This window comes from Zootermopsis nevadensis, unplaced genomic scaffold, assembly GCF_977971745.1.
Source record: "Zootermopsis nevadensis isolate Lab colony 2312 unplaced genomic scaffold, Znev_1.0 Znev_ptg000025l, whole genome shotgun sequence".
Lineage (NCBI taxonomy): Eukaryota > Metazoa > Arthropoda > Insecta > Blattodea > Termopsidae > Zootermopsis > Zootermopsis nevadensis.
The window spans coordinates 10,927,900-10,943,653 of NW_028259157.1; the positions used below are offsets into that span (position 1 = coordinate 10,927,900).

At 38.4% G+C, this 15,754-nt stretch overlaps 1 protein-coding gene and 1 long non-coding RNA gene across 5 annotated transcripts in view; one reads left to right on the forward strand and one right to left on the reverse strand.

Annotated features, from left to right (window-relative positions):
* The window catches only part of dop (microtubule-associated serine/threonine (MAST) protein kinase dop), a 60,693-nt gene that overhangs the window by 16,728 nt on the left and 28,211 nt on the right, over positions 1 to 15,754 (forward strand). For 3 of the 4 annotated variants that reach the window (XM_022081842.2, XM_087355883.1, XM_087355882.1), the window contains exon 3: positions 10,254 to 10,415. The exons of the other annotated variant lie outside the window; for it this stretch is intronic. In XM_022081842.2, coding sequence (XP_021937534.2) covers positions 10,254 to 10,415 — 162 coding nt within the window. The remainder of the gene's footprint in view (positions 1 to 10,253; positions 10,416 to 15,754) is intronic. 4 annotated transcript variants of the gene reach the window in all.
* Positions 8,679 to 9,846, reverse strand: LOC110838547 (uncharacterized). Its single transcript, XR_002546158.2, has 2 exons — positions 9,672 to 9,846; positions 8,679 to 9,554 (listed from the first exon to the last, which is right to left on the reverse strand). It is a non-coding gene; the product is annotated as an uncharacterized LOC110838547 (long non-coding RNA).

Here is a 15,754-nt window from a genome sequence, read left to right on the forward strand (position 1 = left end):
ATTTTAACATGACAGATAATTTTTGAATATATGGATCCACAAATAATGAATTTTTTTAATACATTGGTTTTCACTACTTTGGCCATTATAAAATAAATATATTTTGTAAAAGTGTGATGAATCTCGCGGGCCGGAAAAATGTTCAAGGCGGGCCACATGCGGGCCGCGGGTTGGCCACCCCTGTCTTAGACCCTCTGATACAGACGTCGGGTGTAGCGAAATCCCAATTTTCTACTCTGGTACAGGAAACAGCTTGCCACCGCATCTTTCAACAAAAATTATATTATTTTATAAATTAATTAACTCCTTCTGGAGAAACTAGTAGCACATTCAGCAAGTCAAATAATTTTCCTGCTTTTATGGAATTATTCATTGTATCACCGGAATTTAAAATGTCTTCGCAGGTTGCTTATCTTTCGTGTGAGTCTTAAGATCCTGTTTTCGAAGAAAAAAAGAAGAGCGACACTGCCTAGTCCTGACATCTGTTGACTTAAAGTTGCGAAATAACCGTATGACACACACTGACGAGTTTTCCGTAGCTGTAAGCCGGTTGTCGCAATCGAGATATCCGTGATTTTCCTCCGTGCTACCAGTACGACGATTAGATTGTGCTTTGAAAAAAAAGCCACGGCCGATTTTTATTTTGTTATATTTTCCCAAATCATTAATTATCACGTAATTTTTCATTTTTGCTCAGGAGGAGTTTCAATCCTCTGCAGAAGTTCGGTGGGTTACCTTGCTAGAGGCTCGCGTTGCGTCTTCAGGAACTGCTTTTATAGCATTTATTACCAAGGTCTTACGCCTTGCAAGTTCGTCGAACTTCCTTACACAAAACCTGATATCCTTGCTTTGCTCTGGCGCCGTGTATAACTCCCGACGTAGTCATTGGTTCTCCGCCCCAAATGCCAGAGTTGAAAAGCAGTCCCGTGTGGGACTTGTGGTGGACAGAATGGTCCTAGAACATGGTTTTCTCCGAGTACTGTCCACAGATCACGAGAAAAACCCTGCTGGGGGGAATGTTACTTATCAGCTGGACTAGAGGGCTGCTATTGGTGGGAAGTGCGATACGTCAGAGTTTTACGCTACTACACAGACTGAAAACATCAAGCAGTTAAGAGTAGCGTGTAGTGAGCGCACTTTTAATGTGTTCTGCGGGTGTTGCGATAATATTCTAGATTAAATCGCTGTGCCACTGTGAGGTAATCTTAAAGCTGTACTCATTAGAACACATGAAAGCCTGTCGTCTGTTGTTCGTTCAGTGGTTGTGGAACGAATGCTTTTAGGATGGGTCGTCACTCACCGCGAAATCTTGCGCATGCGCGTATATCGAATTCCTAGCAGGGATTTTCTCGTGATCTGTGGACAGTACGTACATATGCACCATTGTGTGAATATTAGAGCTTTTATTTAGAGTCGGCCGGGGGCGCCATTCTGGATGCAGTACAAAATGTACGCGTATAGCGGGATCAAGACCGTAGGAACACTTTTGTAGAAGTTGAGCCCAGAACATGTTTTCGTGGACTTTGCCCTCTTACTGCATAAGCACCGACTACGATGTTTATAAACGTCCTTTGATATGTTTTGTCTCTCGAATTGAGAATGTAATCGTTACTGAAATATTGTATAAACATTTGTGGTGACAGCGTGTGTTTGCTCAGTAATGAGGCACGAATTGAGCTGTCAGAAGGTTGAATACGGGCGTGGCCTGGGTATTTTCTGCACTGTTCTATTCTGTTTTGTTCATTAATGCGCATTTTGTGTAGAGAAACGGGCAGTGAACTGTCGGTTGCATTTTATTCGCATGGACAGCGGATTGCAGTAATTTATTTGTGCGTCAACTTTGTTTAAAGCAGTCAGTACACAAGTAAAATTAACAGTCCATCTACAGCATGACCGTGAATAAATGTAAATAGATGCATGAAGGCTTAGAAGGCTAATGCAGTACTGACTTGTGCCGAGATAAATTGTGACACCTCGTATAAGTTGCCCAATGGAAATCGAGACCTATGCTTTGAGCTTACTTTTGGTTTCTACTTGATATTTCTTATGAGCCGGGATAGCTCAGTCAATATAGTGACTAGCTACGGACTGGGCGACCGGGGTTCGATCCCCGACGGGGGCAGAGGATTTTTCCTCTAGCCTCTGCGTCCAGACCGGCTCTGGGGCCCACCCAGCCTCCTATCCAATGGGTACCGGGGTCCTTTCCCGGGGGTAAAGCCGGCCGGGGCGTGATGCTGACCACTCACCCCCATCTAGTGCCGAAGTCAAGAATGAGTAGGAGCTATATCCCCACTCCCCCAAGTGCCTATATGGCGTATAGTGGGACAGCTTTACTCTACTTCATATTTCGTAAGAACTATCGGAAATCTTACGGATAGAAAGAATGCATCTTTAAATTGACCAGTTTAATGGCTGCTTCCGGGTTGTAGCCGTGATGATGGGGACAGGAAGGACGTTCATCGGACGCCGCCATGAAAACCACAAATCATAAATTTAATATCATGTTGCTCATGTTTTGTATTTAGATATGCGTCCCAGGCCTAAGATACTCGCAAAAGATTACGTTTTCCGTTCGTAGTTACTTCATGTAATTATTTTTCCCCTCAGTTTTCTGTACGTGAATTGCAGAGGATTGTGATATTCTATATTCTCGCGGCGATGAAGATGACGGATTTGTTCTGAGTTGTGTAGACTCATAGGCGGATACAGACGTTCGCCGTGTAGACTCGTAGGCGGATACAGACGTTCGCCGTGTAGACTCGTATGCTGGTACGGACGTTCGCCGTGTAGACTCGTGTGCGGATACAGACGTTCGCCGTGTAGACTCGTAGGCGGATACAGACGTTTTGAAAGAAACAGTTGACGATGGACCCAGCACGTGTGTGTGTGTGTTTTACGAAAGATAAATTATTGCTTTTTGTAATTATACCGTGCGAATACACAGTTGCCTGTAAAAATTCACAGTTGCGGAACGCTGTTCTATAAAAAGAGCGATGTTAGTGTTAGGATTAATTTGCATCTGACGTCACATGATGTATATGATAGAAATGTCTGTAATGTAATGTAAATAAGTTTTCTGCGCGTGTCGCATGTAGATTCGTCAGATCGTCTTAGTCTGTGTAATTTATTACGACCTGTTTAAGCGGTCGTAAAACTTTGTGTGCCGATATTTTCAGCGTGTATATATATATATTTATTTTGTAATTTCATGATAAGTGCAACATATTCAAATGTTATGAATTATGAGCCTGAAGATGGCTCCAGAACTACTGTGATCTGTCGAAACCCAGTAAGAGCCAATATCTGCTTCGTCAACTGTGCCAGAAGACGTAGGCGTTGATTCTTGGAATGGCAAAGATGTGTGAGGGAAATCTTCGCTGACGTTCCTCTTGGTAACAGCTTCAGACAGAAATTAATGCTACGTCACGACGGTGTTGAATGACTGAAACCTCAAACGCAAAATCCGGCCTCCCGTATTGAGGACAGCGCGCATTGCTTCCGGCTCGTGCAGACTCTACCGACGTTGCGGTGGCTGTAGCGTACACTAAGGTTTTGGATGCTTGGGGATTTCTGCCAAACGGAATGAGCACGCGGAATTCTACGTACATTTTAATGAATTAATGAGAAACGACGATCAGTTTTTTTTTTCGAAAGACGTAACGTTCTACTCTGTGTGTCTTTGGGGGCATCTTCCTTCAGGTAAGAAATGGACACTCCTACTCTGTTGGATCCAGTAGACCGAGCTATTCCCGATCTGTTGATTTGCACACAGAATAGGTGTCTCCCTTTTCTACACGAAGACGAAGATCCATAATTTGAAACGTAGCGATTTTCCTACAGTAGTCGGGACGAATCTGTGCGTTTCGCCTGCGTTACTGGCTCGCGGTCAGAAGTAAAACGACGCTTATAATGTGCAAATCAAAAACATTATAGACGTCGGAAACGAGACGGCGAGATACAAAGCACTGCCACTGGGAAATAATGTTTGTCGTGTGGACAGTATTTGCTACTTTGATCTCCTTGCCTTTTACTTTTTAACTCATCAAGAGCGCACAGATTTGCCCCGACTACGGCAAGTTATTTCATCTTGTGGCTTGTGTTACTCCTACAGCAACGAAAATCAAAATTTCGTAACGCATTGTCTCCATTGCGGTGACTGTGATTGAAGTGAGAGTTTTCTTTCACAGTTTCACTTTTAGAATTCCGAATCTTAATAAAATATTCCGGCATATTTCTTAAGAAGCCGCAGCGTTTGGGAGTAATTATTTTGGCTGCGACATGCTTACATAACTAATTGCGGAATGACGCATGTGCACGGCAACGTGACGAGGGGAGAGACTGCTGGTCTCAGAAACCTCCATTGCACGTTGGACTAATCGTGTATTCGCGATCAGAATGCTTTGTCCGCCCTCACGCAGGAATCTGTGCCCTGGAATGAAGGGTTACAGATTTAATCTAGGCCTATATAAATTGTTAGGTTTAGCCAAATCTATATTCCATAATAATTTGTGAACAAAGCGTTTATCAAATTTATTTGCATTTTTTAAAATTTTCGTAAAGTTATCCCTGGTTCTTGACTAAGCACAGGTCCATGCTGATGTATGGAAGAGTGAAGGTATAGTTTCATGCATTCTGAACCTTGACACCAGATGGGAGGCAATGATCGCCCCCCCCCCCCCCCCCGAAAAAGTCCCAGTACCCATTGAATAGGAGGCTGAGTGGGCCCGAAAGCTGGTCTGGATGTTCTGCTGAATGGCAAAGTCCTGCCTGCCAGTTGTCTAGACCAGTGGTATTCAACCTTTTTTTGTTCGCGTACCCCCAGATATAATTTCTCTTCAACTTTGTACCCCCAAAGTTGTTGGTGTATAATTCAAGTTATACATAGTATATAATCTACATCTAAAATAAATTAAATTACATTACTGATTATTCGGTGTTTATCATAAAATAATATTTATTTAAATTTCACGTACCCCTTAAGATGTCTTCGCGTACCCCCAGATATAATTTTTCTTCAACTTTGTACCCCCAAAGTTGTTGGTGTATAATTCAAATTATACATAGTATATAATCTCCCAAATCGAATATCCTTACGTCCGGTTCTCCTGTGGCTAACCCTAAATCTGTCCCTGATTATTCAGTGTTTATTATAAAATAATATTTTTTATAAAATTTCACGTACCCCCTAAGATGTCTTCACGTACCCCAGGTTGAATACCACTGGTCTAGACTGTAGACTAGTCTGAGCTGTTACCTTATGTTTTTACAAGTAACTTTAATTTCTAATACTGGTACTTACTATACAGTGGGTTGGTGTAATATTTGCTATTGTTTGTGTATTGTAGCATCCCAATGTGTTATGTTGACTTTTGTTTATTCCTGTCGTGTCACTTTTACGCACTCAGTTCACAGTCCAGTCTCTTGAACTACGTATTTCAGTCAAATGTGGATGTTTGATGTCTTTGCACTGGGGTTATCATTTTTCTGTTGTAGGATTTGAGGTTTTCTCGGTTGTGGGTCTGAATCTGACTGTTTCCCATTCTCCTGATGTCGCAAATGATGATAACGTTTTGTTCTAAATTAGTTAAAAATTAAAAATGTTATTTGTAAATACCATATATTTTAATATTGTTACGTGTACTGTCTGGTAGCAGGGGCTGTGGTCTAGAGATGTGCGGTTCAGATGTCTGGATGTCTCACAGCCGTGACATAATTTATTTTTCTGATTATCAGCAGTGTGACTAGTAAGCCCACTTGTGTCATTGAGTGGGAGGAGATGTTTGGATAAATATTAGCAAACCTATTTTATTACATCGCTAACTCCGTAGAGGACAGTCCTTGAGAAGCTGACATCCTAGGCTTGCCAAGAAGTTTCCCACCTCTTATGGAACCTGGAGGCTCATTACTGCGTCCAGTAGCCTGACACCAGTCCATGTCCTCGGTCAGATTAATCTTGTTTACAGTCTTGCACTCTTTTCCCAGAATGAGCCGGGATAGCTCAGTCAGTATAGTGACTAGCTAAGGGCTGGACGACCGGGGCAGAGGATTTTTCCTCTAGCCTCTGCGTCCAGACCGGCTCTGGGGCCCACCCAGCCTCCTCTACAATGGGTACCGGGGTCCTTTCCCGGGGGTAAAGCCGGCCGGGGCGTGATGCTGACCACTCACCCCCATCTAGTGCCGAGGTCAAGGAAGAGAGGAGCTATACCTCCTCTCCCCCCAAGCGCCTACATGGCGTATAGTGGGACAAACTTTACTTTACTCTTTTCCCAGAAGATTCATTTTAATATTGTCCTCCCATCTATTCATAGGTTTTCCAAGTGTATTTCAAACTTACAAACAACCCACCTTCTAAATATGGTGCTTCTTATCAAAGTTAATTGTGATTTTTAAACATTTTGTAGAGTTCTGTGTTCGTTCTTCATTTTAATTTCGCTTGATTAAGTGCTCAGTTTAATTTACAAACTCGTGGAAAATTTCACATATGTGTAGATCATATTTTCTTACCTAACATCACACCAAGTGAAAATATTTTGAATATGTAACTAAGAACTGAATTATTCATGTCCATAAACTATATACCGTAAACACATTAAACTGTATTATCTTTCAGTTACAACATGTTTTCATTACTGTAGTAGATAAGTAATAACTGCTTATCCTGTTGTAATTTCTTAGGGTATTATCACGTGTGTCAGCAGCTAAGATTGATTTATGGACTGTATTAACTGCAGACATTACAAAGTATTGAATAAGATGGGATAGTTGTATTTCATGATGCTAGGTATTCTAACTAACTAACTAAGATGGCTTACCGAACCCGAAGGTTCATCACCGAATTAACCAAAGCCCTCCACCGGACCCTGTCCTGGACCAACAAAATCCAGTCTCTTTCAACTCCTATCTCCCATAGATCCCGCCTGAGATTATCCTCCCATCTACGTCTAGGTCTCCCCAGCGGTCACTTCCCCTCAGGCTTCCCAAATAGTGGACCCAACCAACCAGATGGCTTAGGGAAACCGAAGATTTATCACCGAATTAACCAAAGCCATCCACCGGATCCTGTCCTGGGCCAACAAAATTCAGTCTCCTTCAACTCCTATCTCCCATAGATCCCGCCTGAGATTATCCTCCCATCTACGTCTAGGTCTCCCCAGCGGTCACTTCCCCTCAGGCTTCCCAAATAGTGGACCCAACCAACCAGATGGCTTAGGGAAACCGAAGATTCATCACCGAACAAACCAAAGCCCTCCACCGGACCCTGTCCTCGGCCAACAAAATCCAGTTTCCTTCAACTCCTATCTCCCATAGATCCCGCCTGAGATTATCCTCCCATCTACGTCTAGGTCTCCCCAGAGGTCTCTTCCCCCCAGGCTTCCCAACCTATACCCGGTGCACACCTCTGGCCCCATCCATGCGTGCTACATGCCCCGCCCATCTCATTCTTCTCGACTTAATCACCCTGACAATATTGGGGGAGCAGTACAGAATTTTAAGCTCAACATTATGCAGGTATTCTAGAGTTCACATTGAAGAACAGAGAACTAAGAAAATCCTCAGACTTGAAATTGCCACGTTTCAAATCTCCAGAATACAAATTGGTCGAAGCCCGTTAGCACCATGTTAATATTTTGGTTCAGTTACATCAGTTTTATGATTCAGAATTTGTACAGCCATGGCTGATTGGTTTTCAAGGTTGGAAAGTCACAGATTCAAATCTCACCCTGGATACTGGAATTTTTGAAAAGCTTTCCTCAATTCCTGCAGGAAAATGCTTTAGGTTAGGTTATGCACACTTTTTTCTACACTCTTTCCAGTCTGTTATTTATTAAACACCCTATCTCATCTAATATCTGGCTCTACAACCCAGTGTGGGTCTTGGACGCCTCTCTTGGAGGTTACGTGATCTGTTTAAATATTTGGTATTAGAACTCCTTGGATGAGTGATCAACTTGTCGTAAGGCCTCTACCTGTACACAGGACAGGATAATACAGAAAGGCGTAGACAAACATCTGTGCCTTTAGTGAGATTCGAACTCATGGTCCCAATGTTCAAATGCACGAGGCCACGCCTGAGGCCGCACAGCTACTGTTACTGGCAATCATCCTATCATTGGATGGTTATTATCTGAACTGCCAAAATTACTTTGGCAGTAAGTGGAGAAGCTGTCCGTTTTTCACATTTGGTGAAGAAAAAAACTGCAACACTGCTACCAGTAAAATAAAAAAAAAACCTGGCTTCCTGAGTTTTGCTTTGATGGATGAAGCAGAACTATAGACGCATATTTTATAATTACATGTGGAAAGGTGAAAAAGATTGCTGGAGTGGGTCCCATCAGGAAGGAGAAAGACAGGAAGACAGAGAGTTAGATTGAAAAGAGAATCCAGGATGTAGTGGTAAAGAGAGGAGTGAAAGAAGAACAGTGGATGATGGGTATAGAAGTTTGGTAATTGTGAACAGGAAGATGACAATGATATTAAGATAATACGTAGATGTACGTGGATAAAAATGAAAGTAATAGTTTGAATGTTGAGGGAACTGGAGTGTCACTATATAACTAAAATGCAAACGGTAGTTCACAACATTTGAGACCATAACTCTGGTTTAGAATAGTGTGATATTAAGAAGAAGCTCTTTTGCAGGATGTTGCAATACACACACAGACAGGAAAAGATTAATGTAAAGTAAAATTGTTCTCTGTATTAAAATGATACTTTTGAATGTGAATACCATAAAACTGATTTTACAAAAATATAATTGAATCTGAATTTATTTTAACTTAGTAAATGATAACATTGAATTAATTCTTGTTATTGACTTATACATTATGAATGTGTTACCAGTGTGTTTCATAATTATTATATAAAAAAACCCTCCAGAAATCTGTATTGATAGACAAATTGCACTGTTGTAGGTTTTTAAGTTATTTGTTCATTTTCTTACAGAAAGAACCTAAAGTTTTGTCTTTAGTTAAGCTCTTGGTCCTTATGAATACCAAATATATCAGTAATAGTCTCTAAATTACTAGTTTGTGGATTGAATGTATTGATATTATTTACTGAATAAAGTAACATAGTTGCATGAAAGTTTAATAATCATAGAAATTATAGAAATGCCATCACACTAGAAAGTGCTTTGTATTTTTCCTGAATTTTCTTTTCTGCCTTCCACCATTTACCTTTCTATAGTACAGAGTGGCCATAAATTATTCACCACATTTCATGTACACACAAAAAACAAAGTATACGAGATACAGAGAATTGCTTTGCTTTGCTTGAAATAACAACTGATCAAGTTCAATATGTGTAAGTGTCCAAACAGTACTCGATTTCACGCCATGTTTTTTCCAGCATCTGGGGTGTCAAAGAAGCAACTGCAACCACAGTACCAACTTTTGAACGGAATACCAGGTCCTTTACATAACCTCAAAAGAAAAAGGCCCAGTGGGGTTATATCGGGATTGCGAGGGGGCCCAATCCATCTGTTCGGCCCCAGTGTGGATGCGCACCATCTTGTTGAAAGAAAACGTTTGGTTGGAGGTGTGCCATTTGCAAGACTGCAAATAATTCAAGCATATCGAAATAATTTTTACTGTTCACTGTCATCTCTTGAAAGAAGGGTCCTATACCTCATGACGAAAGCCTGCCTGCGCCCTTATTATTTAGGACACTACCTGTCTCTTGAAACTGTTCCGGCCATCGCTTGATGGACTGTCTTTCAGGTGCTTGTTTTCCATATTCGCGACGGTAACGTCTTTGCACTTCAATAACTGATTTTGTCTCTCAGTACCACAATACAGACATTACCTTTCCCTTGGAGGAAATTGGCATTTTGCGTTTTGCGTTCGTCGGCTGTGTACATTTCAGCAGCGCCACTATCGACCGGGCAATCAATTAACTTTAATTGTTTTCACCGGTTTTTTCGAACAGCGCAATCCGTTACACGATATCTCTAAAACTTTGTGATTTATGTAAGTTAGAAAAGTGGTGAATAATTTGTGGCCATCCTATAGTTGCGTTAGAGACTGTATATTATTCTATTCATATTGCTTCTGAACATAATATACTATAGTAACTTCAGTGTAATGCAGTGAGAATTTTCTGATATATCAATATTTTGGTATCAATGGGAAATTTCACTTCTTGTGAAAACGTGTGTTTTTATACCTTGGACATTCACTATATGCTGCTGCTCTGCATGTTTGCTCTAGTGCTCTACAAAACTTTCTAGTAGTATGGCTGTCTTTCCCTCTCAGTGTCCCCATGTAGGGGTCAAGATGTCAAAGGATGAGGATTATAGTGGTCAGGGACCCCTCTGGCGGAGGATGTCACGTAGTGTGAGCGACTCTACACTTCGCCAACCTCGTCCCAATCTTACGCTGCCCCTTCCTTCTGTCACTTCTCTCATGCAGTTTAAGGTAAGGAAGGATGTTAGCAGTTTCCCCATTGTGTAGTTTGAATGAAGAATAGATGAGATGTAGTTCTTCCAAGGCAGTTTGTTGACATGAATAATTGTAGTGATCATAGTTTTTATATGGCTCGTTGTGATCATAGTACAGTTTTGAAAAATTTGGTTGAATGGAAGTGGGACCAGTCAGTTATTAAATCTATGTGGTTGTCTTAATGTTTGTGATAACCTCATTATTTCTGCATGTATTTGTAGTAATACAATATGTATATATTCTTTAAAAGTTTTCAATTTGACAAGGCAAGTAAAAATTTGGTTCTTTTCACTTTATTTTTCAAGAAAAGGTATTTACTGTGTTAGATCCAGACAAACATTTTGAATAAAATAATGTATTATTTCTGACCCTTGTACTTCTACATAGTTTTTATGTTTTAAAACTGTTAAGATATAGTTTACAAAGAAATTCTTACCACATAATGCTTGCATTTAATGTGGGGTGTCTGTTGCAAGCAGAGATGTTTCACCAGTTTCTGAAGGGATTTTACACACCAGGAATCCAGCATTTTTTCGGGTTATGAAAATGTTGTTTATCCTCTAGTTGCTTTTATGCAAAAAAGACTTTCATTATTAGTGTATGCTTAGTTTTTTTTACTTTTTATCTTGTGAGAGAATGTTTGCAAATAGACTCTTTAGAAATTGTTATATTTAGATTCTCTCTAAAAAAAATTTATTTCTTATTACATCTCTTTTGGTTTATCCTCCTGTTTGCCTAAATAACTCTTTTTTACTGCTGTTTGTGTACTAATATCTGCCTTGGTGCTGTCCAGCTTTCTGTTTCATACATTAATATGGGCCCATAGTAACTTTTAAATGGACATATTTTACACCTTCTTAGGCATTTTTCATATATATAGTATGTCCCTCACTAATTGATATAATTCCGTTTGTCACCGTTTTGCTTTTTGCAGTTTCAGAACTCTTCACTTCTTTTATTTTATGATTATTACAGCCTCTTTTTCATTCCCCTGTCTTCCAGCTTATTTCTATAACTAGATATTTATCAAAATTTATTTTAATCCAGAATCTTTATACATTGCAATAAACTTCAATTAAAAGTATAAATTCTTTAAGTGGACAGTTGCATATGTTCAAGTGATCAGTCCAGTCAGTCACATTTTTTTATCAACTTAATATTGCATGCAGAGTATAGTCACTGGAGTGAAAACTAGATAATAGGAGGTTTTATATCTTTCTATCATGTTACTTCTCAGAAGAAACTTTGGACCCTATTGAATTATCATTTTTAAAATAATAATGCAAATTAAATTGTGATTTTTATACATACCACTATCTGAATAGCAAGATTCACTGAATGTCTTTGAAGACGATATATATATATAGCTAAATATAACTTTCCTGGTATTGTTGACATTGCAATAAAGAATTTTCTTCAAACATAAATTATTATTGTTGAATGATTTTGTTATTATGATTACTATTTAAAGCCATTGATCATTATTCTTTAATGAATCATTTACATGGACTGAAGAGCTTAAAATTTCATACTCAGTCTTGTTTAAATGGAGCCATGTTTACGTATTTCTGATGCTGTGTAGTCTTGACTTGCTTCACTCATGAAAATGGGGACAATACATTCTTCTGAAATGTAGATGACCACCTGTAAGATGACACAATGTCACAATAAAGAAGACTGCAATCAATATTTATCGTGAAATTCTTGGGACTTTGTATTGAATTGTATTTTAGAACTTTTGAATATGGATATGATTGTAAGTGACGCATGACAATGCCATTATATAGAGAAATTACAGTATTTACTTGCAATGAATTACATTTTTTAATTTTATGCTTTTGAAGCTAAGTAATTTACCTAAATCCTAAGAATTATAAACACAATTGGTTCAGTGCTTGAAGCATTGACTTAGAGTCATAAAAGTAACAACCTATGATAGCACAATATTTTATGAGTTTCAGTTTCCTCTTCCTCTGCATACTGAATTTGAATTTGCGTACTTTTGCTACAGGGCTTGTGAAACTTTATCAGGTTTGGAAGTATGTGAATGAGAAGAAAAAGGTAGACATGATCTATTATGATGTAGTATCCAAATATTTGCAGGGATAAATTAAGGGAAATCAAAAACTTTAGTCATGACAGAACATTTTCTTTGGATAATATGAGTGTGCGCTGGATTGACTGAATGACTGTTATCACTCTGTTCTCATTGTGTCAGGACCATGTGTCTAAGAATAGGTGTCACCTTTAATTTGTAGTAATATTTGTATATTTATATGTGATTTTAGTTGGAATATAGATAACAGAAGTTACTTATTTTACTTCGGAAAGCAAAGCGTGCACTACTGCTAGCTGGCTGACAATGCCTGACTGGCTTGAACTGGATAGTGATGCATTTTCTGTATTCCGGTGTTTAGAGTACCACATAACCACAAAAGTAAGACAATTTTTTTGTCAGAGTGTTAGCTGGTCTAACATGTTTAACATGAATGTTCTGCCTCTGCTCATAACCCATTATTTAGTAAGTTTTACATTATGTGACTTCTTAAAATGTTATGTATGCCGACAGTTATTGTGAAAATTTTAATTTGATTTAGTTTACTACATTGAGGAAGCTGAGAGAAGTGTAAATCAGACCACAATAATTATTATCCCAGAAAAGATGCATGCATGAAAGTATCCGAAGTTTCAGTTGTCTTGAATTGTCAGTTTTGTGTTTATTTGTTTGATATTTTCATTGTAGTCTATGAATTTTATCTGATTGCTGTGGCTGCATCATCTAAGGAATGCTTGAGATTTTTCTGTGTTGTGTTGTCCTGTGTAGGTAGCGTCCTTGTGATGGGAAAATCCCTCATCCAAGGTTTCCTACCAAATGTTTAAAAGTTTTCATAGTTTCAGTACTTAATCTTGATTTGGAACCTGCCAGTGGATCAAATTAACACAATCTTGAATTTTCCTCGTTTGAATGTTAATGAGTAGCAGCTATGTTGAGAGTGAATCTAGTAGTGATTGCTGCCATATCTGTAACTGTTGAGATCATAAAATTTTTCGTCACCTCATGACATTTCAGTGCAGGTATTTAGCTGTTTGATGGCTGAAAGACACATTTGTATATTTTTAAACCATTTAGTTGTGTTAGTTACTATGTACATATTGGGTTCTACTTGAACATAAAATAAAAATATTACATGTTGATGTTCATCTTCTGGATAGTAGAACCGTGTGGACCTGTAGACAGCTACCAAAGTTTCAGAGAAAAATTCTGTCTCCGTCTTCAGCCCTGAAGTAACTTTGGTTAAACATGACAAATTACATGATCAGGTTGTACATGCGTGACCATATATTAGGTAGTAATTTGATGATTTTATTAGGTGACTGTTATTTTAGTCAACAGTGTGACAGACTGAGATGACCAACATCACAGGTTAGTATTTTAGTAAATGTCATTTTAATTTAAAAAGAAAATCTGTGTCACTGGACTTCATTATTCTGTGTGAAGGTGATTTATTGTGGTTGTCTTGCTTGTTGACAGAAAATATTGTGCACTGTTTATAACTTACCAATACTTCAAGAACTACATACAGATAACATTGGGAATCTAGAATGACATAAAATTATATATCTCAAATTCATTATTAATTTACTTAATGCTGTACATAACACGGTTTAATCAGTAGCTAGAAAAGTTGTGCTGACATTTCCAAATGGCATTTTAGGAGTCTTGGTTTCTTAAGTATGTTTAGAATGTTCTTATGATTTTTTAATATACAAAGTAGCACGGGACAGGTTTCTTTTAGAGACCACTGTGAATCATTCTGTTAATTCTCTTCACCATCATGTCATTAATATTAGCTTCATTACATATGGCTTCGTTAAGTAAGATAATTTATTACCATGTGTATACCGTTCAGTGCTGTGTTGCCAGAGTGTGTGTTATATATATTGTGTCTAATGGAATGGTGTTTGTTTATTGCTCTAAGAAAAATATATGATAGTTGCATGTCACTAATGCTTAAACAAATTTCTAGGTGTTTTTACTCTTGGCTTGTGAAAGGGAAATAAATAGTTGAATTTTCCTAGTAACTCTGGAATAAACTGAATAATTTTCATGACACTTAGTGACATCTTGATATGTTGTCCTCTATCCTTTGTCTCAGTAACAGAATTGAAGTAGCCAGTGTGCAAAGCAACATTGATGTGAGATTTTGACGATTTAACTGCAACAAACTTCAGATTTTGTTTAGTTCAGCTTCATAATAAATTAAAAATAATAAACATGATAAACTGTATTGGCCAGCCATAAATAGTTGTAGAGGACAGTATTGCTAGAGTTTATGACCTGATTCAGGCAAATCTATGCAGCAACCGGCTTACTGGAAATTGAGTGCATTGTGGGTACTACAGTTATCTGTAAACTACTTTGTTATGTATATTTCTCCGTAATAACATGCCTTGTAGTGCCTGTGACAGTCGCTACATTTTGTGTGATTGGCTGGGATGTACTGCTAGCTTGAATTCCCATTTTGCTTAAAACTGAATTAAGAAACTTTCACACCCTCGGTAGAAGGGACAATGTTGAAAATTGACTATAATATCATGTGGTTTCTTATACTTAAAGGCACTTGAATATCTGGGTCAGGTTGTTCCTGTATGATCCTGTGTAATAACTTACACCAGAACTTTAAATTGTTGAAGATGACAGCCGTCTTGGAAGTTGGTTGTTGTTTGAGAGGTCCTTACTGCCTCCATCATGTGGACAATTGTGGAGTATTGCCTGTCAGACTACATGCTACAGTATTCCAGAAGGCTGTCATATTCATAGTGAAATCTCATTTGAGTTGTTGACATTAAAATCTGGTGGCATTGCAGCAAGATTTGTCATTATACATCTTTCAGATAATTTATGCCAAGTCGTTAGTGATAATCCCAGGGTTTGAAGCCTGTTTTCATATATGGTTCCATACTTTTAAGTATTTCTTGCGTATTGTGACAATATGCCAGTACTAGGGCAAATATTACATTCTTTTTGTATATAGTATTATTTTATAAAATTGTTTTACAAAAATAATGTAACCACAAAAATGTGGAAGTGCTTGTTACTGCAATATAAATTTGACTCTGTTTTTGAGGTTATGACATTTTTTACTTGAGTTGGAATTTACAGAATTGTAATTGTAACATTTCCTTAAAGCAGTAGTGGTGCATGCATATTTAATTATTGCTGTGAAGCTTGAAGTTCTGTAATATGATTTAAAGCTTCCATTGAAAGAATAATATTGTGTCCCTCTATGAATACGTTTTGTCTTTAAAATGTT